General features: G+C 54.4%; 2 protein-coding genes across 3 annotated transcripts; both read left to right on the top strand.

Moving 5' to 3' along the window:
- Nucleotides 1–10,994: 10,994 nt before the first annotated feature.
- On the top strand, nucleotides 10,995–17,130 carry LRP10 (LDL receptor related protein 10). The gene is given in 8 exon segments (XM_082845911.1): nucleotides 10,995–11,448; nucleotides 11,450–11,570; nucleotides 11,959–12,003; nucleotides 12,505–12,640; nucleotides 14,071–14,261; nucleotides 14,405–15,422; nucleotides 15,771–15,900; nucleotides 16,012–17,130. Coding segments are annotated over 8 exon segments (2,256 nt in total). The 5' UTR covers nucleotides 10,995–11,421; the 3' UTR covers nucleotides 16,600–17,130.
- Nucleotides 17,131–21,522: 4,392 nt separating this feature from the next.
- REM2 (RRAD and GEM like GTPase 2) lies at nucleotides 21,523–25,149 on the top strand (the record flags this gene model as incomplete). Of its 2 annotated transcripts, XM_082834318.1 has the most annotated exons (5): nucleotides 21,523–21,625; nucleotides 22,856–23,197; nucleotides 23,444–23,517; nucleotides 24,253–24,460; nucleotides 24,854–25,149. In XM_082834318.1, the coding sequence occupies 5 exons, from the start codon at nucleotides 21,523–21,525 to the stop codon at nucleotides 25,147–25,149; spliced, it is 1,023 nt and encodes a 340-aa protein (XP_082690444.1). The 2 variants fall into 2 exon arrangements, with proteins under 2 accessions (XP_082690444.1, XP_082690445.1); XM_082834319.1 differs by lacking the exon at nucleotides 22,856–23,197.
- Between the last annotated feature and the right edge of the window lie 1,347 nt (nucleotides 25,150–26,496).

The following is a 26,496-nucleotide window of genomic DNA, read 5'->3' as shown; positions in this document are numbered from 1 at the left end:
GCGTCCGACCCCAGGAACCTGCAGGGCGGGGCTGGGTCAGTGCCCTCTAAGGACATTTTCGACCTTGTTCAACCTTTCCACAAAGAATAAACAGTGTTTCACGTTCCTCGTGCGGCTGCAGTTTGTGTGCCTGGGACGTGGCTGTGAGGGGAATGGGAAGCAGGAGGGCCGTGCGGTGTTTTCCGTGAGGTGGGGTTTTGGTATTTTTCATACATAACGGAATATGTTTATTCTCGGTGGGCGAAAAGGATCCAGGGCCCAGAGATGGGGAGGAGGGCATACTCCACGGGGGCCGGCGAGTTGTCCGCAGAGCTCAGCCAGCTCCCCTCTCCCAACCTGGCCTACAAGGCTACCTTTGAGGCCCAGGACTGCAAAGCAAGAGGAAGTGGCCAAGGGGAAGCCACTCGGAAAATCTTCCTAAATTGATCTTCCTAAATTGCGTTACCCTGTCGTGTGATCCAGCCGCAGACCCTCCGTTTGCTCAGGCCTCGCGCAGCTGCTGGGATTCCCCCATCACAGTCAGCCTCGGGCTTGGGCGGGAAGCGGGGGACAGGCCCTTCTCCCCAGCCCTCAGGATCTCAGCCTCTCCCAGGCCTGGGGCTCCCCTGCAGGGGCAGAAGGAACAGAGGGGAAAGAAAGAGGTTGCCCCGTGGCCAGTTAGGAGCAGCCTATCTCTGGCAAAACAGGGATCTCACCCCAGTTGCCCAGGAGAGGCAGGATGGTCGGGTTGGAAGGGCAGAATGACAGGGCTTTGTTTCCTCTTTCCTTAGAAACTGCTGCCCCAGACAGGGTTCCCAGGCTGTCGACCCACCCTTCCTCCAAACCAGCCTGGAGGGAGCAATCGCTCAGTTGCTGAGTCAGCTCAGCTGAAGGGAGCAGCCCTCTTTCTCCCCTCCTTCCCTTCCTGCCTCAGCCCGGCCCTCGCTCCCTCCCGGCTCCAGCCCAGGCCCCCTCCACGGCCTGCCTCCAAGAGGCCTGGCCCCGCCTAAGCCAGGCGTTTGATGCAGCTGCTAGTCAGGGCTGGCTGGTGTGATTGCTTTGGCAGAAGGGGTACCCCCCCTTCCTGCCAGCCAGGAACCCTGACCTTATGCCTGGCCTCCTGCGCCTCTCCTGCCCAACAGCTGTTTGGCAGGGCCTGTGTGTCTCACTGGAGTTGGACACCACCTCCCCGCCACCCTCACCGGAGGGGATGGGGACCCTGAGAAGTCAGGGGCATCTGGGGGTGGTAGGGCCCGAGCGTGTGGCAAGGAGCTCAGAGATGAGCTCATGGCCCTTTTGTGTTTTTGTGGCCCACATCTGGAGGCAATTACAGATGTTATCCAGTGGGAGTTCTGCAAAACACAGCTGGAGCCAGTGGAGGAGCGTGGGGAAGGGGGACTGCCAGAGGGAAGAGGAGAGGGAGCCTAGGGCTCTGGCGTCTGGAGTGTGGTTTCCCCATCACGAGGAAATTGTTTGGCCCTGATTCTGGAATCACAAGATTCTCTCTGAAGCCAAGGGGGAGAGATGGGAATGGAGGACCAGAGACAAAGGGGGAAGAGGTGGAAGAGGCTTCACAAGCTGGGAGAATTGCAGGGTGAAGGCTTGCAAGGTCCCGTGCTTCTGACATGCCTTGGGTCTGAGGGATCCAGCCCAGTGAGGCTGCCCCGGGGACCCCACCGGGCCCCAGCTGAGTGAACCACCAGGTCAGGCTGGGTGAGGGGAGAGCAGAAGGCCCCGGGAGACCTGCAAATATTGCTTTCACTGGCCCTACCCTGCTTTGTCCATTGGGCCTGACCCAGTTTCTATGGTTCCAAGTTCCTTTATTCGAAAGCAGCACATGTGAGTTAGAGCAGCCAGGAGGGAGCCAAGGGGAATCTGCAAGGAGGTTTGGGCAGAACCCAGAGAAGCGGGCTCTCAGGAAATTGGACTATACTCTGCCCATCACTGCACCCCACACATTTGGGGGATCCATGGACGCCCTTGACATCGACTCCCTTCTCGGGGCTCCTGCCACCAGCTGGGCCCATGCCTGCAAGGCTGCCAGCCAGGTGCTGGGTCCACGGGATGGGAAGGGAGGGGAAGATCTAAGAGGAGCTGGACTCTCTAGAGGAGAGGGGACTGAGTGGAGTGACCCCCACGTACAATCTGGCCAGCTCTGCTGGTCCTTCCCTGTCCTTCTCCCGGGCCCCATCTCCCCACAATCTGACAGCCTTCCCAGTCCTTTGTTTACCCTCTGCATTCCCATTTCCCTTTCCAGCTAAGGGGAGGTGGTGGGAAAGCACAAACATTGCCCCATTTTACAGATGCAGAAACTGAGGCCCAGATAAGACTTGCTCAAGCTCACAGCTCAGTAGTCCAAAATTAAAACCCAGGTCTGTCTGACTTTTTTTCCTGTACAGGCAGATTCTGACCATGTCTCTTGAGTGTCTCTTCCATTGTGGACTCCATGTAGCTGGGTGTCTGCATGGCAGTGTGTGTTCTGCGGAATCTGTCAGCATGTGTGTGCTTGCCTGCTGTGCTGTGTCGCAGGAGCGGTAGCACAGGGGAGAAGGGCTTTTCCTCAGGAGTCCTCTTGGCCAGGCCAGGAGTCACCTTCCTTCTTGGGGGCAGGAACAGGTATTCTGAGGGAATGGAGGAGGCATAGGACTCAGAAGCCAGAGGAAGTGAATGGGACAAAGGCAGCAGCTGGGGGAGGGATTCGGGTGGTCAACGTCTGAGGCAGGGGCCTGGCAGGAGGGGGAGGCTTTCAGGGCAGTTCCCATTCCTTAAGGCCCCGGGGAACCCCAGGTGAGGTTGCTCCATTGTTCTGAAGTCCCTGTACCCCCATCCAACCCACCGCCCCAAATCTGAATTCACCTCCTTTAGGAGAGCAACTCCCATCAGTCACCTAGCCTGAGGGTCTCTGCCTTCCTCACTCAGACAGTCTTGGGAGACTGGGGAGACCCAGAGGCAGCCTTCTTCGAGGGGGCTGGGCAGCCAAGGCCTGGAAAGGAGGCAGGCCTGACTGGCCAGAAGCCACCTTCCAAATGAGCTCACACACATACTTTCCACCCTGGCCCAGGGCCGCGGCTGGGTGCCTTCCAGCCAGCCTTCCCCAGCCAGGCCCAGCCCCCTCTGTCCTCCTCTGTCCCTCAGCAGGCCTGGAGCCCGGGGTTGCACGACAGGATCGATCGGGCACCCCAGGCCAGGGCCATCACCACACCCCAAGGGAGCAGCTTTCCCTGCCTCCAGGCTGAGACCAGGTCTCCGCAGGGTCCCTTATTCCTCCAATGGGCCTTCGTGGCTTAGAGGAGGAGGAGACCAGTTTCCTGCACCCAAAGACCCACACCTGGATAGGGAGGGGCAGTAGAGGGGAAAGGAGAGGTGTCCACATTGTAGTGACCTGGAAGAAGCACTTCCTCAGAAAGCCTGAAGTAGTTCATTGACTCAGGGACTGGGCCACGTCTGGAAGCTGCCTCACCATGGGTCACATCCTGCCCACTCACTTGATTTCCCGCTGGGGCACTTCCCCGATTTGAGGCAGGATGGGGTCTGGGTGGAGCAAGGCCAGGCTGACCACAAAGCGGGGGAAAGATGGGTGCCTCCGAAGGGCCCAGCGGATTCACACGCATGTGACAGGCTCCAGCTCATTTTGATCCAGCCTATGGTCAAAGACTTCACCCTTCGCCCAGCTTCCAGAGACATGTAGCACCAAGCCAGAGAGCAAGATCAATTCCCAAAAACGCTCTCCTTGGCCACTCTGTGCCTGGCTCTGTGCTAGGAGCGAGGCTGCCCTCACCCAACATCCTGGATCCGATGATATCTTCCTGAGGTTCCATGAGTTTGTATGTACAGACACAGCAGACAATTGCTCCCATTTTGGATTCCAAAAATATGGGCACTGCAGGTAGATCACACAGGCAGCCGTTGCCCTCCAAGGCACGGGTGGTATAGTTCTGTCGAAGAATGACTATGATTCATAATACCACTGACCCCATCACAGCCACCAGCCGAATGTTCTGTCCTCACTTCCTTACAAAAGAGTCGGATGGTGCTAGGCACACAGGAGCCCCTTAATAAATGTTTACTGACTTGAATTGCCAGTGAGAGCTGTGACATACATACGTTAACAGCTGTAGTTGTGAATACAGAAGTATTCTATACACGTGTAATAAGCATGTGTATACATAGTAAATTTATAGGTTTAAAAAAATCACTGAGCTGTACATTTAAGTTTAGTACTTTTTTTGAATTTTACTGTATATTTCATATCAATCTTTAAAAGGTTCAAAAAAGAAAGAAAATATATCAAGGGAAGAGGTTCGCAACTCCAGGACAATGGCTTTGTCCCTACAGACCCCCTCCTTATGTGCCAGCCCTATCCCAGAGCCTGCCCTTAATCAGGGAATGGTTGGTATTGGGTTGTGTTGGCCTACCTCTTCTGGAAATACCAATCCTCCAGGCTGCACTCCCAGGACAGCGTGCACCTGGACCCTGGAGCACCCAGCAGGAAGGTCTCTCTCCCTTCACTCCTCTAAGCTCCATGCCAGGTGTCCCCAGAGTCCTCCTCCACTCTACTGGTCTGTGCTCCAGAGGTCCCCCACCCCCACCCCATGCCTGCACAAAACTGCACATAAGTTCTGGGTGGAGGAAAGCTGGAGAAGGGGCCCAGAGCAACGCCCACCCCATCCTCTCTGTCTGGGCGCAGCCCCTTCTGCAGCAGAGACCGCTGGGGAGGGTTTGCAGGGTGGTAGCGCCCCCTCGTGCTCGGTGTTGGCACTGCAAGCCAAGCCCGGAGAACCGAAAGGTGGGGGCAAAGCCAGCAACGCTCAGGGCCAAGGACACCACCGGCCTGTCCCTTCCCCCTTTCCACTTTCCACGCTTCAACCCAGGACACCTGTACTTAAAGGGGTGGGACTATGGGCGCGACAGGATGACAAGCCTTAGTCTTCCAGCTGCAGAGAGGGAAAAGTCAGTTTCCGTCGTCTGTGCCTGTGCTGGGGGTTGGTGAACAGTCCTCGAATAACTCCAGGAAGGAAGAGGGAGTGGAAGGGGTGCAGGACAGAGGGTCTGCGGGAGGAAGTAAAAGGGGCACTGGAGTCCTGTCCTCTGAGTTACCACACTGCCCTCCGGTGGACGCCTCAGACACTGATCCCTCCAGGATGCCTGTCCCCTGGGCTTGTCCAGGTGGGTCTGCACTCCTGGACCTCAGAATGCTAGAACAGAGCTCCCTCTGGCCAAGGCAAGCGGGCCTCTGCGACTCCTGTATCTAAGAATGGGACATTTCTGTGCCACTTCTCTGAGGCCTTTGTAGGTCATGCCCAAGCCTCCTGGGGGGCCTCTTACATGGACTCATCCTCCTAAAGTCATCTGCACCCTGGGGCTGGGAGACTCCTTTAATCCCAGTCTTACATTTATAAAATTCATAAATTTTGTAGTTCATAAAAATACCTATAGGTGTTTTGTGATTATCACTATATTATTGCCTATTTATGCTAAAAGTTTTCATTTGTTAAATATAAACACTTAAAATACACCAAGTTGGTGGACTTCCCTGGTGACGCAGTGGTTAAGAACTCTCCTGCCAATGCAGGGGACACGGATTTGAACCCTGGTCCAGGAAGATCCCATATGACGCGGAGCAACTAAGCCTGTGAGCCACAACTACTGAGCCTGCGCACTGACAGAGCCTGTGCTCCGCAACAAGAGATGCCACTGCAGTGAGAAGCCCGCGCACCGCAACGAGAAGAGTAGCCCCCCCAACTTGCCGCAACTAGAGAAAGCCCGTGCGCAGCAACGAAGACCCAACGCAGCCAAAAATAGAAAGATAAGTAAGTTAATTAATTAATTTTTAAAAAATACACCAAATTGGGACTTCCCTGGTGGTCCAGTGAGTAAGACTCTGCACTCCCAATGCAGGGGGCCCAGGTTGGATCCCTGGTCAGGGAATCCCACGTGCATGTCGCGGTACCGCAACTATGAGCCTGCATACCACAGCTAAGACCTGGTGCAAACAAAATAAACAAATAAATATTTTTTAAAATAAATAAATAAATAATAAATAAAATACACCAAATATTTTGAAAACAGTCTTAGTATTTAATTTTTTAATACACCCGAGGCCCCCAAAATGGACATGATTGAGGTGGTTCTCAAACCTCCAAGGGGTGTCCCTGACCCGGCATCTCATTCTTTCCAAAGCACAAGGAAACTTACTCCCATCAACATATGGTAGAGTCTTCAATCCCCATTCCCTTCAAACACACAGGTTTCCCCATCTTGAAAAGCTCTCCTGGATTCTGCTGCAGTCTTGAAAGATTTTTCTCATTTTCCCCTTTTCTCTCAAGCCAAGGTTTTCCAAAAGCTGTCTGTATTCCTTCCCCAGTCATTTCTTTTTAACCCAACCTCTATGTCTGCATACCAACCAGGCATTTACTGAAACTTCTCCCTAAAAGGCCCTCGTGACCCCTTTCTTCCCACCCCGGGCCTCCTCTCTGCTTTCACTTTCTTTGGGCTTGTATTAGCATCTAACACAGCTTGCTTTGAGAAGCTCCTTTGCTCTTGTCTTCCCGGACTTTCTGCCATCCTACAATCCACAAGTCACAGGGTTTTCAAGGAGCCCTGAAAGCCCAGGGCTGGTATCCCTCTGCATCAACCCTAACTGTGCCTTCAGCTCCTCTACCCTGAGCAGGGACTATCTTTATTTGTTCCGTTAATTCCAGTTTCTGCCCTTCAGACTGTACAGAATAAACAAATTCTTGTTCCACGCTACAGCTCTTCAAATATTTGGATCTAGTTTTCATATATACAAACGCTCACTACAGTTAAGCTTTTTTTTAGGTGAAAAGCCTTTCTTCTTCCATAAACAGCTTTCATACGGAGCAGCTTAGAGACCCCTCACTATTCCTATCACCCTCCTCTGGATTAAATCATTTTGTCAGTCTTTTAAAATGTAGCTTCCCAGAGAAGCAGTACCACACAGTGGTTAGGACAAGGACTCTGGAGTTACACAATCTGGATTTGGATCCAGCCTTTATGACTTATTGGTAGGGTGACCTTCAGCAAGCTGTGTATCCTCCCAGAGCTTCAATTTCCTCATCTTTAAAATGGGCTAATAAAAAAAAAGGGCCAATAATTCAAAGGGTAGTTGAGTGGATTAAAAGACATAATCCACGTGATGCCACGTGATGCCTATGATCGGCAGTCACTGATTCATTCATTCATTCATTCATTCAACAAATATTTATTTATTGACTACTTTATGCCAGACATTGCCTTTGGCACTGGTAATTCACCAGTAAAAGAATAGATCCTTGCCCCTATGGAACTTATATTCTCGTGTGTGGTGCAGGGAATAAACATGATAAGTGAGTAAAATATAGTATGTTAGATAGTGATAAGAATTTTCCAAATTTTTAAGTTCTGTGTCCTTTTTGATGAACAATTCCACCTTTGAATCATTTTTATCTTTTACTACAAGAATCCGAGAGAAACCAGGCTGCTTCTTCAACACTTTGCTTAGAAATTTCCTCAGCCAAATATCCAATTTCATTCCTCACAAGTTCTACCTTCCACGGAACACTAGGACATGAACGCAATTCAACCAAGTTCTTTGCCCCTTTATAACAAAGATCGCCTTTCCTCCAGTTTCCAACAGTGTCTTCCTCATCTCCTTCTGAGACCTCATCAGAATAACCTTTACCATCCATATTTCCACCAACATCTGTTCACTTAGGTATTCTCTTGAGAGATTGAGTCTCTCTCTGTAGCTCTCTTCTTCTGAGCCCTCATAAGAACCACCCTTAACAGTCCATTCACAGCAATGTAGGCTTTCTCTAGCATGCACCTCCAGTCTTCCAGCCTCTGCCCATCAACCGGTTCTAAAGCTGCTTTCACTTTCTTATGTATTTGTAACAACAGCACCCCAACTTCTCAGTACCAAGTTTCCATCTTAGTCCATTCAGACCACTATAACAAAATACAACCAATTGGGTAGCTTATAAACAAGGGAAATTTATTGCTCACAGTTCTGGAGGCTGGGAAGCCCAAGATCAAGGTGCCAGCATAGTCACCTTCTGGCGAGGGCCCTCTTCCCGGTTCACAGCCAGTGTTTTCTATGTCCTCACATGGCGGAAAGGGCTAGTGATCTCTCTAGAGCCTTTTTTACTAGTCCCATTCTGAGGGCTCCACCTCATGACCGAAGCATCTCCCAAAGGCCCACTTCCTAATACTATCATCTTTGGAGGTTAGGAAATCAAGAGATGAATTGGGGGTGGCGGGAGGGACACAAACATTCAGACCAGAGCACCTTGGCTGCTGCACATGCTAGTAGTTTGATCTTGAGCAAGTTATCTAACCTATCTGTGACTCAGTTTCCTCAATTATAAAATGAGGACAAAAATAACACCTACTTCCTGGAGGTGTGGTGAGGATTAAATGAGATGATATATGTGCAGTGCTGAGAAGAGTGCCAAACATATGGTGAGTACTCTATCAAAGTTAGATACTGGTGGGACTTCCCTGGTGGTGCAGTGGTTAAGAATCCGCCTGCCAATGCAGGGGACATGGGTTCGAGCCTTGGTCCGGGAAGATCCCACGTGGCGCGGAGCAACTAAGCCTGTGAGCCACAACTACTGAGCCTGCATTCTAAAGCCCGTGAGCCACAACTACTGAGCCCATGCACCACAACTGCTGAAGCCCGTGCACCTAGAGCCCGTGCTCCACAAGAGAAGCCACCGCAATGAGAAGCCTGTGCACCGCAACGAACAGTAGCCCCCACTCGCCACAACGGAGACCCAACGCAGCCAAAAATAAATAAATAAATATTAAAAAAAAAAAGATACTGGCATTTTGAAAACCAAATATCTGCCCATTTTCCAGTACTTCCACTACTTTTCACAATTTCTCAGAGTTCCAAGAACATCTCCACAGACCCATTTCTAAATGGGCTTGGTCTACAGTGTGATATATATGGGCTTGGACACTTAAAATCACTAAACGAATTAAAGCTTAAACTAATTATAGGTTCTCTTTCACTTCTTCCTATTTTCTTTTGGCTCAAATTCACTCTTTTATTTGCCTGCGTTGGGTCTTCATTGCTGTGCGTGGGCTTTCTCTAGTTGAGGCGAGTGGGAGCTACTCTTTGTTGCAGTGCACAGGCTTCTCATTGCGGTGGCTTCTCTTGTTGCACAGCAAGGGCTCTAGGCTCGTGGGCTTCAGTAGTTGTGGCACGTGGGCTCAGTAGTTGTGGCACATGGGCTTAGTTGCTCCGCGGCATGTGGGATCTTCCCGGACCAGGGCTCGAACCCGTGTCCCCCGCATTGGGAGATGGATTCTTAACCACTGCGCCACCAGGGAAGTCCCCAACCTAGATCTTGATTTTTTTTTTTTTCAAATCTTAGTTTATTCAGCATTCCAGACCATGGGCTCTTCCTCCTCCTCCTGCCCCTTACAACTCTTCCCATCTCGCCACCACTTTTCCAGTTTTATTTCTAAATTCATTTCTAAACTCCCCACAAGCCTACTCCCAAGTACTCCCCATGGCTGACTTTTTAAATTTATATATCTGACCTCTCTTCCCAACTATTCTGTAAGCTCCTTGAAGTTAAAGTGAACTCTTACAAGTTACAGGCATCTGCTAAGTACCCAGCATAGAGAACACAGCCTGCACTCAACTAAAACTTCCATGATCGCTTTCAGGACTTAAGTATTTTTAATTTCCCCAACCTCTCTGCTCTGCTTCCCTTTATTCAACATCCTCCTCCCACATTTAGGGTTCTATTTCACCCCTCATTAATCCCAAGGGCTATAGTAGGGAACAGAGAGAGACCAAGGAACCAAGTTCCCTTGGCATGGGACCAAGATCCAAGTGGTAGAAGGACTTTTTATGGCCAAGTCTATGGCTTCAGGCCCTGCTGAGGTCTCAGTTTTGAACACATCAAAACTGATGTCAACAACAAATGTCATGAACAGAAAACTGTTTGTACCATTTGTAAAGAGGCGAGAGTAGTAAGGCTCTGAATGTACACTCTGTCCAAAGCCAGATCGCCTAGTTTCAAACCCTTGTTTCAGCATTTACCAGATCCATGATCTTGGGCAATACTAAACCCCTCTGTACCAGAGTTTCCTTACCTGTAACATGGGAGTAACAATAATAACCACTTCACAAGATTGTGGAGAGGATTAAAAGAGCAAACACTTGAAAAGTGCTTAGATCTGTGCCTGAAATGTGAAAAAAAGCTCAAAAACTATTTGCTATTGTTATTGTTTACTATTATAACCTATAAGTGCCACAAGAAACATGCAACCCAAGCCCACATAAATTAGAAATATCTCTTGTGACTAATAATAATAATTGCTAGCATGTATGAAACACTCCCTAGATGCTCAACTTGTATTATCTCCCTAAATGTTGACAATAACCTTAAGAGGGAATTGTACATTATTAACCCCATTTTACAATTGAGAAGCACAGAGAGGTTAAACAATTTTCTCAACGTCACAAGGCCAGCAAGAAGGGAAGGCACATTTATTCCTTTATTGAATTACAGTGTCTCAGCAGGAGAGAAGCCTTGTGGGTACAAAGGTAAACAGTCTAGGCCACAGCCTACAGGAAGTTTCAGTTTCCACAGCAGGGGAGGGGCAGGGGCGGGAAAGAGTAAACAAATAGTTACAACACCGTGTGGTAATTGCTATAATAGAGGCTCATCGAGAAAAGTGCTACCGCATCCCAGACACTGGGACAAGAAAAGTACTGAGAGCTTAAGGATTCAAAGGAGAGACATGACAGTTACGGAATAAGCAGTTGCCCTTTGACAGACGTGTCCTGTAACTAACGTTACACGGAAAGGACTAAACAAAGCAGAGTTAAAAGTGGAAGCTGAGCGCCTTCAAAGCCCAAGTGACAAGACCCTGCACGACCGGAAAGGCGTTAAGACGGTCGGGTGGGCGGAGAGCGCGTTGATTGGCAGGGGTGGGGCCAGGCTCGTCACCCGCCCCCTCCTCCGCCCGGGCTCCTCCAACCCCTGGGCTGGCGGGGGTACAGACTGGGCGAGGGACTGGGCGTTGTGCCGAGCCGCCTGTCCTCCTCCCCCGCTCCCCTGCCGCGTTCCGCGGGCTGGACGCGCTGGAGAAGTTGAGCAGCGCCCGGGCCGGCCCTGGGGGCTGACAGTCGGTAAAGTTTGGCCCAAAGAGGAAGTGGCCTCAAGCCCCAGCAGGTGGCGGCCAGGCCTGGACCGGGGCGCTTGCGGCCTGCGGGCCGGCTCTAGGCGAGGGCGCGCCCCAGCGCCGGTCTTTCAGCCGATTTCCGGGGCTTCGGGGGCCGGCCTCGGGAGAGAGCGAGGCGGCAGCCGGGGAAAACAACTCCGAAGTTGGCGAGAGGCACCGCCCCTGCGCTCGGGCCGCCTCCGCCCCCCACCCGCCCCCAGCCCTGGCCTCCAGAGCACCGGTCGAGGAGCCCGGGCCATGGAGGCCCCTCAGGGAGGCGACACTGGGAGGCCAGGACGCCCGGAGCGGCGCCGCCTCCCCACTGGGTAGACCACCGAAGCTCCGGGACTCTTCTTGCACCTGCGGACGGCTCACGATGCTGCCGGCCATCCTTCTCCTCCTCCTGGGTAAGAAACCGAAAACGAGACTACTCGCCCGGCAACCCGCTCCCAGGGCTGTCACCGGGCCCAGGGGCTCTAGCTCCCTTCCTCCTACGTGGCCCCTCACCTTACCCTGCCTGCCCGTGCCCGGCACTGCCTGCCCCAATCCCCGGGAACTCTCTAGCCGCTCTCCTCAGCCCGCAGCCTCCCTCTGGCTTCCGTAGATCACCGTACCCACTCCATAGGCCGTGCTGCCGGACCTTCCTCCGAGGTCACACACCGCTGCCTTCCTCTGCTCCACCACCCCTTCCTGTAAACTACCCGGAAGCCGCAGATGGCTCCCTTTCCTACTTGACTCGCTCAGGTGAAGAAAACTCCGAAGCGTGACTCTTGCCCTTTCTCGCTCTTCCTCTAGGAGACGCTGTGGCCCACCCAGACAGGATCATTTTCCCAAATCCTGGTGAGTAGAGGATGCCCCTGGGGTCCCATGGGCTTGGTAATGAGGCAGGACCCAAGAGAAAAACTCTCTCTTCCTTGAATTCCTCTAGTACCTACCATAGTTTTAGAGTGGAGCTCATCCACCCTTTATTTTACAGATGGAGAAACTGAGACCTAGTATAAGCCCTCAGCCGGTAGTTATGTATTTTTTCCCCAAATATCCATCCTTGATCGGCCTAGCCAAAATGTAGTCTTCCTGAGGATAGAAACAGTATTTCCCGGTTCCTCCTGGCCCAGTGGCTGGCACAAAGCAGACCTCATATTGTTTGTGGTGTTGATACTTAAGGTGGAACTGTGATGAGTGTGGAGAGACAGGGGCCTGCTGAAGACTATGCCTCTAGAGTGTGTGTCGCTGGGGCAGGGGAGTTTCTGTGCTCCTTCTTGAAGAACCCAGGCCCTTGGAGGAGGCGTGGCATGGTAAGAGGCTCTCAACCGATGTCCCTACCTTCCTCTCTCTCTCCAGCCTGTGAGGACCCCCCGGCAGTGCTCTTGGAAGTGCAGGGCACCTTACAGAGGCCCGTGGGCCGGGACAGCCGCAGCTCCCCTGCCAACTGTACCTGGCTCATCCTGGGCAGCAAGGAGCAGACGGTAACGGTCAGGTGAGAAGCAGAGCAAGACCCTATTCCTTTCCCCCACCCCTCCTCTACCATGGAAAAGACTTCAGGGATCTTCTCCATGGAACTTCCATCCCTGTCAACAGGGGGAAGAGTAGAATTAGACTTGGCCTAGTCTTCCCTAAAAGCCTGGCTTGTTCCATGGTGAATTGGAACTGCCTGGAGTGGACATCTAGCTTGGGTCTTGTCATCTCTGAAGGACAACAGAAACAGTCCTTTCCTCTAGAAACAGTCCTTTCTCTCTGATATGGCTGCTTGGAGGAGTCCTTCAATCCATTGCACATCCTTGCCTGGCATTCAAATCTATTCCTTCATCAGCTTAGAACCTTCCTCAGCCTCCCCAGACCTTTTTTTTTAAAAAATATTTATTTATTTATTTATTTTATTTTGGCTGCACTGGGTCTTAGTTGCGGCACGTGGGATCTTCGTTGGGGCATGAGGGATCTTTAGTTGCGGCACACAGACTCTTAGTTGCGGCACGCGGGCTTCTTCGTTGTGGAATACGGGATCTAGTTCCCCGACCAGGGATTGAACCCACGCCCCCTGCATTGGGAGCGCAGAGTCTTACTCACTGGATCACCAGCGAAGTCCCTCCCCAGATCTTTTAAACAGTCCAGGTCTCCCTGGGCTCCTCCAACCGTGGGCCGTGGGGTTGGGGCCCATGTTGAGTACCTAGCTATTTGCTTCCCACAGCTCACTTCGTATGGATTTACCCAGAAAAGGGTAGGTGAAGGGAGAGGGCAATCTGGGCAGAGGTTGTTGGGGCAGAGAGATCAGAATGCCATGGTGATCTCAGGTCTCACCACTGGGCACTGGGAGGGGATGGTGAGTTCTGGTTAATTAAGCTGTATGGTAATTGCCGGTTACTGCTAGCACCAGACTCGGGTGACAGTGCTGCAACGACAGGAAAGCAATGAATCTGTTCTAACTCAGTCCAGAACACAAGGCAGTTTTTCCAGAAGGCTCTAGGATGTACTCATGGTCTCATGGTGCCATAGGCCTCTGTTAGGGCTCTTGCCTTGATTACAAAGGAATTTGGCTAACTCCATTTTCACTTGGCTATTTGGATTGTGGATAAGCAGGTGTTCCTGCTTCTTGGAGTAGAACGGGCCTGACAACACTGGGGGAGGAAGAAGCCAGCAGTGGTCAAGAATATCTTACGGGGGCTTCCCTGGTGGCGCAGTGGTTGAGAGTCCACCTGCCGATGCAGGGGACACGGGTTCATGCCCCGGTCCGCGAAGATCCCACATGACGTGGAGCGGCTGGGCCCGTAAGCCATGGCCGCTGAGCCTGCGCGTCCGGAGCCTGTGCTCCGCGGCGGGAGAGGCCACGGCAGTGGGAGGCCCGCGTACCGCAAAAAAAAAAAAAAAAAAAAAAAAGAATATCTTACGTCCTGCTCTCCTTCACCCCTGTAGGTTCCAAAAACTGCGTCTGGCCTGTGGCTCAGAGCGCTTAATCCTGCGCTCCCCCATCCAGCCACAGATCTCCCTGTGCGAGGCACCTGCCAGCCCTCTGCAGCTTCCTGGAGGCAACGTCACCATCACCTACAGCTATGCTGGGGCCAGAGCACCCATGGGCCAGGGTTTCCTGCTCTCCTACAGCCAAGGTGGGCTGGACAGGGCTGTCTGTAGTAGTGCCTAGTAGTGTCTAGTGTAGTGCCACTAGAACAGGCAGTGGAAGCCTGAGGGAGGAGGGGAGGATCCTGGCAGCTCCAGTGCTTCACAGCCCCTCTCCATGGTGCCTCTGCAGATTGGCTGATGTGCCTGCAGGAAGAGTTCCAGTGCCTGAACCACCGCTGTGTGCCCTTGGTCCAGCGCTGTGACGGGGTCGATGCCTGTGGCGATGGATCTGACGAGGCAGGTTGCAGTTCAGACCCCTTCCCCAACCTGACCCCGGGCCCTGTCCCCACCCCACCCTGCAATCACACCTTGGAAGACTTCTATGGGGTCTTCTCCTCCCTCGGATACTCACACCTGGCCTCAGTCTCCCACCCCCAGTCTTGCCTCTGGCTGTTGGACCCCCATGATGGCCGGCGCCTGGCGGTGCGCTTTACGGCCCTGGACCTGAGCTATGGAGATGCAGTGCACGTGTATGATGGCGCTGGGCCCCCCGAGACCCTCCGGCTGCTGCGCAGCCTCACCCACTTCAGCAATGGCAAGGCTGTCACCGTGGAGACACTGTCCGGCCAGGCCACAGTGGACTACCACACAGTCGCCTGGAGCAGCGGTCGGGGCTTCAATGCCACCTACCACGTGCGGGGCTACTGCTTGCCTTGGGACCGACCCTGCGGCTTAGGCTCTGGCTTGGGGGCTAGCGAGGGCCTAGGCGAGCGCTGCTACAGCGAGGCACAGCGCTGCGACGGCTCATGGGACTGCGCCGACGGCACGGACGAGGAGAACTGCCCCAGCTGCCCACCTGGACACTACCCCTGTGGGGCCGCTGGCACCCCCGGTGCCACAGCCTGCTACCTGCCTGCTGACCGCTGCAACTACCAGACCTTCTGTGCTGATGGAGCAGACGAGAGACGCTGTCGGCACTGCCAGCCTGGCAACTTCCGGTGCCGGGACGAGAAGTGCGTGTATGAGACGTGGGTGTGCGACGGGCAGCCAGACTGCGCTGACGGCAGCGACGAGTGGGACTGCTCCTATGCCCTGCCCCGCAAGGTCATTACCGCCGCGGTCATCGGCAGCCTCGTGTGTGGCTTGCTGCTGGTCATTGCCCTGGGCTGCACCTGCAAGCTCTATGCCATTCGTACCCAGGAGTACAGGTCAGTGGGAATGCAGCTGGCAGTAGAGGCATGGGGACTGACGCGGGACAGGGCCTGTGCAGCCACAGAAGTCCAGAGGGCGCCCACGTTGGGGACGGGTTCTGGTGACCAGCTTCTGGGTTGGCTCCTAGGGTTGTCTAGCTTGGCAGGCGTGCTTCTCTGAGAGGGGGACCGGTCTAGATCTTGAAAGCCATCTCAAGGAAGGAGGGGGATGCCAGATGACTTTGGAAAGCCGTGGCCTAGCTCCGGGTGCCCTGGCTTGGGTGCAGAAGAAAGAGGCCTGTCCAGGCTGGGGCAGGCGGCTCTGGTGAGCAGCACCCGTGACTGAGCCGTCCTCGTCCCTTCCAGCATCTTCGCCCCCCTCTCCCGGACAGAGGCCGAGATTGTGCAACAGCAGGCGCCTCCCTCCTATGGGCAGCTCATTGCCCAGGGTGCCATCCCACCTGTAGAGGACTTCCCTACAGAGAACCCGAATGACGTAAGTCACCCTCCGCAGCCGGACCACCTCCCACTCCCAGCGCTTCCTTCTTTCAGGCTTCTGGCCGTCCCCACCCCCTCTGACTCCGGTGTCTTCATCCTCTCCTTGCAGAACTCCGTGCTGGGCAACCTGCGTTCTCTGTTACAGATCTTGCGCCAGGACATGACTCCAGGGGGCGCCTCAGGCACCCGCCGCCGCCAGCGGGGCCGCTCTATGCGCCGCCTGGTGCGCCGTCTCCGCCGCTGGGGCCTGCTTCCGCGAACCAGTCCCCCAGCCCGGACCTCTGAGACCAGATCCCAGGTCACACCTTCTGCTGCTCCCCCTGAGACCTTAGACGGCAGCACAGGTCCAGCCCGTGAGGGCGGGGCGGTGGGTGGGCAGGATGGGGAACAGGCACCCCCACTGCCTGTAAAGGCTCCACTGCCACCTGCCAGCACGTCTCCAGCCTTCCCCACTGTCACCGAGGCCCCAGGGCCACTGCCTGCGGCGCCCCTGGAGCCATCACTGCTGTCTGGAGTGGTACAGGCCCTGCGAGGCCGCCTCCTGCCCAGCCTGCGGCCCCCAGGACCAACCCGGGCCCCACCTGGACCCCACACAACAGTCCTGTCCCCAGAGGATGAGGACGATGTGCTGCTGGTGCCACTGGCTGAGCCCGGGGTCTGGGTGGTCGAAGCAGAAGATGAGCCACTGCTGGCGTGAGGTGACCTGGCTCCCCTGGGTGCTCTACTCACAGTGACAGCAACCCTGTAGAGGGCAGCTCAGCTTCCCTTCCACCGCTTCCCTCCCTGTCCCTCAGTGTGAGGGCACTTGATGGGCCTCCCAGGGATCCCATGTAGCTGCTATAAAGTTAGGTGTCCCTCAGGCAGGGAGAGGGCTCACACAGAGCCCCCTCTCTGCGCATGGCCAGAGACCATAGTCCTCCACTACCCTCTCCCCACACCACCACCATTTGGGTGGCTCTTTTTAAAAAGTAAAGTTCTTAAAGGGTCATAGGCCTGGACACTCCATCCTTGCCAAACCCACCCAAAAGTGGCCTTAAGCACCAGAATGCCAATTGGCTGGAGACTTCCAGCCCCCAAGGGGAGGATTTGGGCAGGCCCTGGGGTTTTGCCAATGGTGATCCCTCCCACAAGGCCTAGCTCATAAAAAGAGCACAGCAAATGCTTTTGTTCCATAGCCAGGTCATTGTCCAGGAAGCCAAGGTTGAAAATAAAGGAATCAGAAATTTAAGATTTTTGTAAATGAGCTGTGAGCATGAGCCCCGCCTCTCTGCCCATCTCAGCTTATGCTCCCCTCACCTTACTCCTCCCTATGAAGCCCTTTGCTCTGGCCTCCACCTCCTGGCCTTTTCCTATTTATCTTCCAACCACCCATCCTTGTTTTTTATACCACTCAGGGGGTAAGAAAATTCTAGGAACCCTAAGACTAACCCTCTCCACCTCCACTCGCTGCCTGGGGCCCAGCTCTACAGTGACTGACACCAGCAGTGAGCACCAAGCCTCCTTACTCACCGCCAGGCCGGAAGTCATGAGCCCGCTGGGCCCTGCAGCTGAGAAACTTCCCATTTATGGAGTACTCGCAGAGCACTAATCACAGAAGCAGACTGTCCCTGGTGAAACACTCCTGCCCTCCATCCTCCACCCTACCAGGCATTTTCAGTCTGTCCTAGGCAAGACAGATGAACTCGCAGCCAGGATGCCTCAAAGCGGGAAAAGATGCGTCCAGAGAAAAATCATAATCATTCAGGGTGTGAAGATGCTAGCATCACCTTGGCCAGATCCAAGAGGTCTTCCTGGAAGAGGGCCCAAACTAGATCCTAAAGAATGCTGTCAGTAGTTGGTATAGAATTGTGAATTTTAGGCAGGGTGAGAGTCCATACGATAAGCAAACTAGGGACAGTAAGGGCTAGGGCTGTAAGAGGGACCCTGGACTTCCTGAGAAAGGGGCGCAGGAACACAAGCAATAGCCAGAGCCATAGAGCTGGAGAGGGTAACGGAGGAGGGGGGAATGATCTGTGAGAAATGTTGGGACCCAGTCTGTGGTAAGCAAGCTGACAGAGCGGTCCCAGAGTTTAAAAGGAAAATCAGCCGGGACAAAGGATTTAGAAAGAGCCTGTGGGAGTGGGTGTGATGCCCACAGGAGCAGAGCTGAGGCATTCCCTAACAATCAGTCCCCGGAGAAAGGGCTCCCCCTTAGGCTCCCTTACCCTTCCTGCCTGGCCCAGCCTATCCCCACCTCCCCGGTGGAGGGGCCCTGTTGATGACACACTGCCAGCATCCTCACACCCAGCACTAATTGCATACCGTTCCCTCTCCCAGCAAGCAGGAGCCTAGGGAAGTGGCCGAGGGGACATGGTACAGTCCTGGGACACTGGCCTCTTGGCTTGGGGAAGACTCAAGCACCTTTCACTCCACGCCCTCTCCAGAGATTGGGGAAGAGGCTCCAGAGATTCTCATCCTTGCTTGCTGTTCTCCCTCCGGGCCTGCCTTCCCCAGTGTAAACAATCACTGGGTCCCACCAGCGTTAGGCCCAGTGAAAACAGTGAGGCAGGGAATGTTGATTTCCCCTCCCATGCCTCTCCATCACCTGGCCTCTGCCTCTCCCTGCTCCTCTCCTTCTCCATAGCCAGCTCGAAACCTTCAGCCTGATATCCTCATCGTTGTCCTGCTCCAGACCTTTCACCTCCTAGGGGTATTTGAAACTTGAAAGTGGACAGAGATTTAAGGTAGAAGAATGTTCCTCATGGTGGAACGCTTCAGAATGCTGGAGGGAGGACTTGAAGGTAGAGTTCACTAGGAAGCCCTGTGCATGTAGATTTATGGGCCTGAAAGAAGATTCCTCTACGTGCTGGGTGTGTGATCTACGAGGTGCAAGCAGTAACACCGTTTTTGTCAGCCACAGTGAAGCCCCAGGTGGCGGGGAGAGGGGACTGACCTTGTACAGGCAGAATGGGGAAACTAAGATAGAGGGTCTTACCCAGGCAAGGGTGGGGCACTAGGGGGCTGTCACCCAAGTTATTTTCACCACGGCCCAAGGAAAAAGAAATGAGGCGACTTCAGATCCTATCAGGATAGACACCACTGTCCAAGGTGCCCAGTATCGGGGGTGTGGGACTCATGCAAAGGCCCTTGGTGGGGAGGAGGGAGGTGATCTCAGTTATGAGATGGGGATCAGGCTGAAAATCTGAGATAAATCTGAGCAGATACCAGAATTCGGTCCTTAAGGAGCAGAATCTGGGCCTGAACCAAGCTCCAGGCCACGCTGGGAGGGGAAAGGGACCCCCAGCCACACAGCCTGAGACTGTGGGAGCACCAAATTTTTGGGCAACCTGCTGAGTGCCAAACCCTTTATCACACGTAGCTAACCCTCACAACAAGGCTGTGCCGTGGGCATCACAGCCCCAATTCACAGGCTCATGCGCAGCTTCAGAGGAATACTGCTCCAGTCTCTACTGAGAGGCAGACTTAAATCTGGATCAGCTCGGTTCCAAATCTCAGTCTGTCCCACTATTACACAGGACCTCCAATTCCTGAGGGAGCCTTGACCTGGGCAAGTGCACAGCCTCTTACCAGTGGGACAAGAGAGATGGTGGTTCAAGATGAAACCAAGCATGCATCTATGGCCTAAGGCTGGATTGAGGGCAGGCAGAAGTCATGGTCAAGAATCTTCGCTGGGGTCTCCAGCCACTGACACTCTTATCTAGTATCATAGAAATGAATTCTACCACCTAAATGAGTTTTCCAGAAACATAAAGCTCAACCCTTTACAATTTAAAACTTTTAAAAAACTCATTCTGGAAGGAAATCACTCTAAAACATTACACTCGTCTTCAGCCCATCCGCACTATAAATCCTTCTGGATAGCTGAGGATCATTCATAGACACCAAAAACCTCGGCAGCAATGTTTTCAGAAGCTGTAACAGTGTCAGAAAAGCTATTTGCCTTAATGCCAGGTGACCTTGGACCACTTTTTAAATGCTTACGACTGCTTTAAAAGTTTTCTGTGATATTGCTTCCCTTGGTACCAAGCTATCAGGGGTCACTAGCTGCTATAAATGTGCTTCTAATCTTTGAGCACAGGCACACACATGGACACATTAAAATTGTGAATAAAGTAAGAACAAGTAGGCTGTAACTGAGGACTGTAGAGTCTGTCCAGTGGGTGAAGCACATGAAGACTGTAGCTGCTTAAGAGTTCTTTCTGCTCCCTCTAGACCCCACAATGTTACCCTGTAGTTGACCTCCACATAAGTGAAGCGTCACTGCACTAGTAATCCCTAGATCACTATTTGCTTCTTCAATTGGAAAAGTCCACTGAAGATCGCAATATAGATTGTCCCCAATAATAGGAGACAGCTGGAATATTTAAGACAAGGAAGGCAGCATAGCATAGAGATGAAAAACAGTCTTTGGCATTGGAAAGATCTGGGTGGGAATCCTGGTGTCCCCATTTTCCAGCTGCATGATTGATTTGGGGCACAGGCCACTCACCCACCACTCTGAGCCTCAGGGTCATGAGGATGAAAGGAGAGAATGCAGGAAGGTGCTTAGCACAGCATCTGGCAAAAATGGGGAGAGAAGGGGCCAGGAAATCGGAATGTGTGTTTGGGTCCTTGGGGGCACCGGCAAGACAAGAGTGGGAGCCTGAAGGGAAATGGACCGGGCAGAAAAGGAGCAGTAAAGGAGCCCCGCTATCCTGGCTTCCCTCCTGCCCCAGAGGTAGGTGTCATTGTGTGTCTGCCCTGTGTAGCCCAGAAGGCCTGGGGCTGCCCCAGAGAGCACTGAGAAGGGGGCTGGCACCTGCACTGGGGATTGGGAACTTCTAGAGGGCTAGCTGTCTCTCCCCATTTTCCTGCTCTGATTAACACGAGGTTGGTGGGCCAGGCAGGGAGGGAGAGATGGGGAAGAAGTCCCCACAATGGTTTGTACCCACCTGAACCTAGTGAAAAAATGAAGCTGCCAAACAAAGCAGCCAGGTCTCCTTCCTCAAAGCCCCCATCTGCCTAGGGGCCAGGCTGGGAAATGGGTACTGCTGTGGGCCTTATCCCAGAAGGGGTAATATGGGGAAGAGGGGGTGGCAGAGAAGCTTGGTGGCGGGGTGGCTGTCCTCCTGTCCCTGCGTCTTTTTTGGTTTCTTCCTTTAGCCCCTCCATTTAGCTACTGAGCTCCCACTCTGGGCTGAACACTGGGCTAAGGGGCTGGGATACGGAGACAAATCACACATAGTCCTGGCTCCTGGAGAAAGACCACCCAGGCCCTGGGTCCTTGCCTCCTCCCATCCTCAGCTCCCTTGCCCACTGACCCCTCACCCCACTTCTCTGAACCCGTCTCTTCTGCCCCTCTGACTTTGTTCTGTTCATGTCTTAACCAGACTCCGCAGTGTGTGTGCTCCCAGAGGGAAGCGACGCAAAGGGGGCGGGGGGGGGGGGGGCAGAAAGGAGGGAATCCCGCTGACATCACGGCTAATTAGCATATGTGACCTCATCAGGGGGTGGGACTGTTTCCCCAGGTGTCTAGGGGGAGGGCATGGGGGGGTGGTATTTAAAGGGAAAAGCTGACAGTGCTGCTGAGTGAGGGAGCGGGTGCTGCAAGCCGCCAGGCTGCACACGCACACGCACACCGATGCACACGGACCTCGACACCGACATGGACACGGACACAGAAACCACAGCACTCTGCCCCGCCAGCAGCCACCGGGCCTCCCCGCCAGGGACGCCCACACCAGGTGAGGGCTGAGCTGGCAGGTGCTGGCTGCAACCATGGGGGTGGGAGCTGAAGCTTTGGTGGGGAGGTCAGAACTAGGGGTTGAAGGAGCTCGAACGCAAACAGCAAGAGGGAAAGAGCAACTCAGGAAGTGGGGAAGCCTCCTGCCCACACTAGGACTGGGACTCGTATGAGGTGCGGGGCTAGGGGACAGAGGTGGGCTGCCTAAATGTCCCCTCACCCATCACCCAGGGCTTCCCTGGGGAAACTGGTACTTAGCCCCTAGGTCGGCCTCATTCCCAAGAGGTTGGGATGGGCAGGAGGGAAGGGGGAAAGACGAGGGGCAGCCCACAAGCCTGGGAATCACGAGCAGGGGGCTACCCTGGGGAACTGTTTTGAGGGTTTCTCTGGCTCCTGGAGGCCCTGGCTGCCAGTCAAGTATTGATCCTGGGCTATTTCCAGCCTCTCTCTATCCCCCTTTGTTATGTCTGTGGTTCCTCCTCCAGTTACCCTGGCCCGTGCATTGTCACTCTCCCTGCTCCTGCTCTCTCGCTATTTCTCCTCCTCCCTCCCTCTCTCTCTCCCTCCCTCAGCCTCACGACGAACACAATATTCTGTCAGACTCACAGGGACAGCCAGGGATGCAGAAGGATTCTCACACACAGACATGCATTGGGGGATGCTTACCTACAGGGCCATGGGAAGAGGCAGCCCCTTTAACACACCCATAGAGACCCAACACACACATCTCAGTGAGCAAAGCCCTTCCCTGGGAACAGCCTCCCCACAAAGTTTCTGACTCTATCAGTACCCAACCCCAGAACCTGGGCAGCAGCTTCAGTTTATCCCCTGTGTGGGGATCATCAGTGTAGGAAGCAGGAGGGGGCAGGGCCTCCCGGTGGAAGGAGGGGCAGCCCCCGGCCAGAGGCCTAGTCTGGGTGTGTGCCTATGTGTCAGTGTGAAGTGTGAGTGGGTGTGCAAGCCTGCACACAGGTGCCTCCCCTGCATGGGGCATGTTTTGAATGGGTTGTGGCTAGAACCACACTGGGCAAGCCTTCAGGTCAGCCCCTGGGAGCCCCACCAGTTCAGGCTTCTGGTGGAGTTCAGTGGAAGAAGGTCAGACCAAAGATTCTCAGCTCCTTCTGGGTCACGGTCATGGACTGGGCCTCTGAGGCTGGAGCAGCCAGGACTGAGTCCTCTGCAGGTGTCTAGGCATACCCCACTCATAGCTTCCTTCTCTTTGCCCCCCCAGAAGCAGATGCTACACTGCTGAAGAAGTCAGAGAAACTGTTGGCAGGGTTGGACTGGGGCGGGCCACCCCCTGCCCCGGGGGCCCCCAGACGAAGAGGAAGTATGCCTGTCCCCTACAAGCACCAGCTGCGGCGGGCCCAGGCTGTAGATGAACTTGACTGGCCACCTCAAGCCTCATCCTCTGGCTCCTCTGACTCCCTGGGCTCAGGGGAGGCAGCCCCCACCCAAAAGGATGGCATATTCAAGGTCATGCTGGTGGGGGAGAGCGGCGTGGGCAAGAGCACCCTAGCAGGCACTTTCGGTGGTCTCCAGGGAGACAGTGCTCACGAGCTGGAGAACCCAGGTATTTGAGGGAGCCCTGCAAGAATTGAGGGTGCCTCTGGAGCCCTAGTCAGGGATGGAAGCGCTCAAGGCATGAACAGTCCTGGAGGCCAGAACCTAAGAGAAACTGTTTCAATGCTTTCTGTGGCAACCTCCCTGGAGGGAGGGATCTAAAGGGCTGGGATCTAAAGCATCCCTGGTTACCAGGTCTAACAGGTGTTGGGGAGCCTCCTAATGGGCTCTATTCCCTGTCCCTATTTCCCAACAGAGGACACCTATGAGAGACGCATCATGGTGGATAAGGAGGAAGTGACTCTAGTTGTTTATGACATCTGGGAACAGGTGAGAACTAAGATGTGGCTGCAAGCAGGTGATGAAACCTGGGAGAGCTGAGGAGGGGCAAAGTATGGCTGAAGGCTGAAGGCTGAAGGCTGGTGGGACTACAGCCCCTGGTTTTAACATGTAGTGGAACCTGACCTTTCATATATATTGTCTCAGAGAGCAAAGGCTCACACCTATGCACACACCATGGTATTGAGAGCTGCTGTCTGGTTTCCAGGATCTTCTGACCCAGAGGAAAGTTAGGATCTGGATTTGACAAACCCTGCAACTGCAAGCCAGGCTGAACACCCTGAAACTGACCCCCTCTGTACATTTTTCAGCCTAGAAGATCCTGATCTGAGAGGACAGAAGCTCAGGGCTCTGTAATGTCAGGGAAGGGGAAAAAAGTGAGGACTTGTGAATATTTGGACATAAATGATTACTATGCAGAAACGAGAGGCCAGATTACACACACTTGAATAGCATTCATTTTTTAAGAGCTTAAGCATAAGAAAGTAGGATGGGCTGTCTAGGATCCTATGTCCCCCATTCGCCCATGTGGAGCTCACATTACAAACTTCTCCCTCCTCCACAAACGTACCCCGAGTATGGAGATTCTGCCATTAACTAGCTCTGTGTCCTAAGCAGGTGGCTTCTCCCTCACATCCTGGCTCCTCATCCTTGAGGTGTAAGGTGCTGGGCAGGTTCTCCCATGCCTCCAGCCCTGACATTCCACGACTCTCTGCCCATCTGCAGGGGGATGCAGGGGGGTGGCTGCAGGACCACTGCCTTCAGACGGGGGATGCCTTTCTCATCGTCTTCTCGGTCACCGATCGACAAAGCTTCTCCAAAGTTCCAGAGACCCTACTACGGCTCAGGGCTGGGAGGCCCCAACATGACCTGCCTGTCATCCTCGTTGGAAACAAGAGTGACCTGGCCCGCTCCCGGGAGGTCTCACTGGAGGGTGAGTACCCTGAACCTCATCCATGTTTGCAATCTCAGGGAACCCTCTCCCTTCCAGGACACCTCTTCTCCATAAGGCCTTTTAACCTCCTGGGTGCACAAAATTGCAGTTAGCCCCAGGCTAGGGGCAGACTCTCAATGCCCACGCCTAGGACCCCGAGACTCCCTTCTCCTCCCCCTCACCTCTTCTCAAGGCCCCTTTCTCCCTCCCCCTCCACACCACCACCGCCCTCCACTTAATCCCTGCTTGTTCTATCAGTTGCAAGAGATCCATTTGCCCCAATCCCTTTCCACTGCATGCCCTGGGCCCCCCAGGCCCAGCCTCGCCCGGCCCCGGGCCCAGCGCAGCCCCGTGGGTGGGCGGGCGGGCGCCTGAACACGTCCCTTCCTGCAGAGGGCCGCCATCTGGCAGGGACACTGAGCTGCAAGCACATCGAGACGTCGGCCGCGCTGCACCACAACACGCGGGAGCTATTCGAGGGAGCGGTGCGCCAGATCCGGCTGAGGCGGGGCCCGAACCGCGCTGGGGGCCCGCAGCCCGAGTGGGGCAGGCCCGAGGGCCCCGCGCCGCCCACGCGCCGCGAGAGCCTCACCAAGAAGGCCAAGCGCTTCCTTGCCAACCTGGTGCCGCGCAACACCAAGTTCTTCAAGCAGCGCTCCAGGTCGTGTCACGACCTCTCCGTTCTCTGAGCCGCGGTCGCTATGGTCACTGCGGTCGCCATGGTCACCGCGGTCGCCATGGTCACCGCGCCCTCCGCTCGCCCCCTCGCCCCGCCCCGCCCCCGTCCGGCTTCCTCTGTGAAGACAGTCTAGGAAACCAGAAACTCCCGGGACGCCCCGGTGTGACTACGGGAGCCGGGCCCCCCGCCCCCGGACCCCGGCAGGCGTCGCCCCACCCGCTCCGCGCGCTCTCCGGTTACCTCCCGGCCTCGGGGCTCCTGGAAGGCGAGGACGCTGACCCGCGGGGGTCGTGCAGCGGCTGTTGGGCGGGGCGGCTTCCGGCGGGCGGGGAGGAAAGTAGTTCTGCGAGGTATTTTGTTTTTTTGTTAATTCACGCTTGACCACCTCTCCCGTAAAGAGATGCTAAAAGCAAGAACTGGAAAAGTGCTTTGTAAACTCCTTTACAGTTTTCCACCTTTGTACTCAGCGCGAATATGCCTCAACTTTAAGAGATCCTTAAAGGTAAAGACACGGAGCCGCTTCTTTGAGACTTTCCTAAAGCGTCCTGGCTCTGATCTGCTACACTTGTGCACTTTGCCTTTAAGAAGTTCTTAAAGGCAAGGGCCTGGAAGCGCTGTTCTTCTGAATTGATTGTGAGTTACCACGGCACTTCCCCTTTAAGGTTATTAAGGGGAAGGTGTGCAGAGACTTGCCTGAAGAGCTGAGCGGTGGCAACCCGCCTTTAGCCAGGTCCCAGGAGGCAACAGCAAGGCAGCCACCCTTCCCTTTTCAATAAAGAATTTTTCTACTGCACTTGCTTACTTTGACCCTCTGTTCTCAAAATCCCCCCACGGAAGGGATGGGTGGATTTAGGTTCCTTGCTCCTCTGAGCCTGAGTTTTCTTGTCTGTAACGGTTCTAGGGAGACTCCGGAACTGACTTAGTCCTGGAGTAGTCATAACAAGGGGCAAAAGGCCCCTAAAGATTACGGAGCCCAGCTTGTCCCTTTGCCAATGAAAAAACAGACCTGGAGAGGAGCAGGGACCCGTTAGAATTAATTTCGTAACTCAGTGACGAAGTCCCCATCACCTTACCCCTTACCGGCAAGGAGCCCGCTGGAGGCTACATTTTTTTTTTTTTTTTTTTTTTTGCGGTACGTGGGCCTCTCACCGCTGCGGCTTCTCCCGCCGCGGAGCACAGGCTCCGGACGCGCAGGCTCAGCGGCCATGGCTCACGGGCCCAGCCGCTCTGCGGCATGTGCGATCCTCCCGGACCGGGGCACGAACCCGCGTCCCCCGCATCGGCAGGCGGACTGTCAACCACTGCGCCACCAGGGAAGCCCTGGAGGCTACATTTTGCGCCTAGAAGTACACTCAGC

The sequence above is a fragment of the Leucopleurus acutus genome (genome assembly GCF_964270905.1).
Source record: "Leucopleurus acutus genome assembly, chromosome: 1".
Classification (NCBI taxonomy): domain Eukaryota; kingdom Metazoa; phylum Chordata; class Mammalia; order Artiodactyla; family Delphinidae; genus Leucopleurus; species Leucopleurus acutus.
Note: the sequence above shows the minus strand (reverse complement) of the source record. Positions and strands in the feature narration are given on the sequence as shown.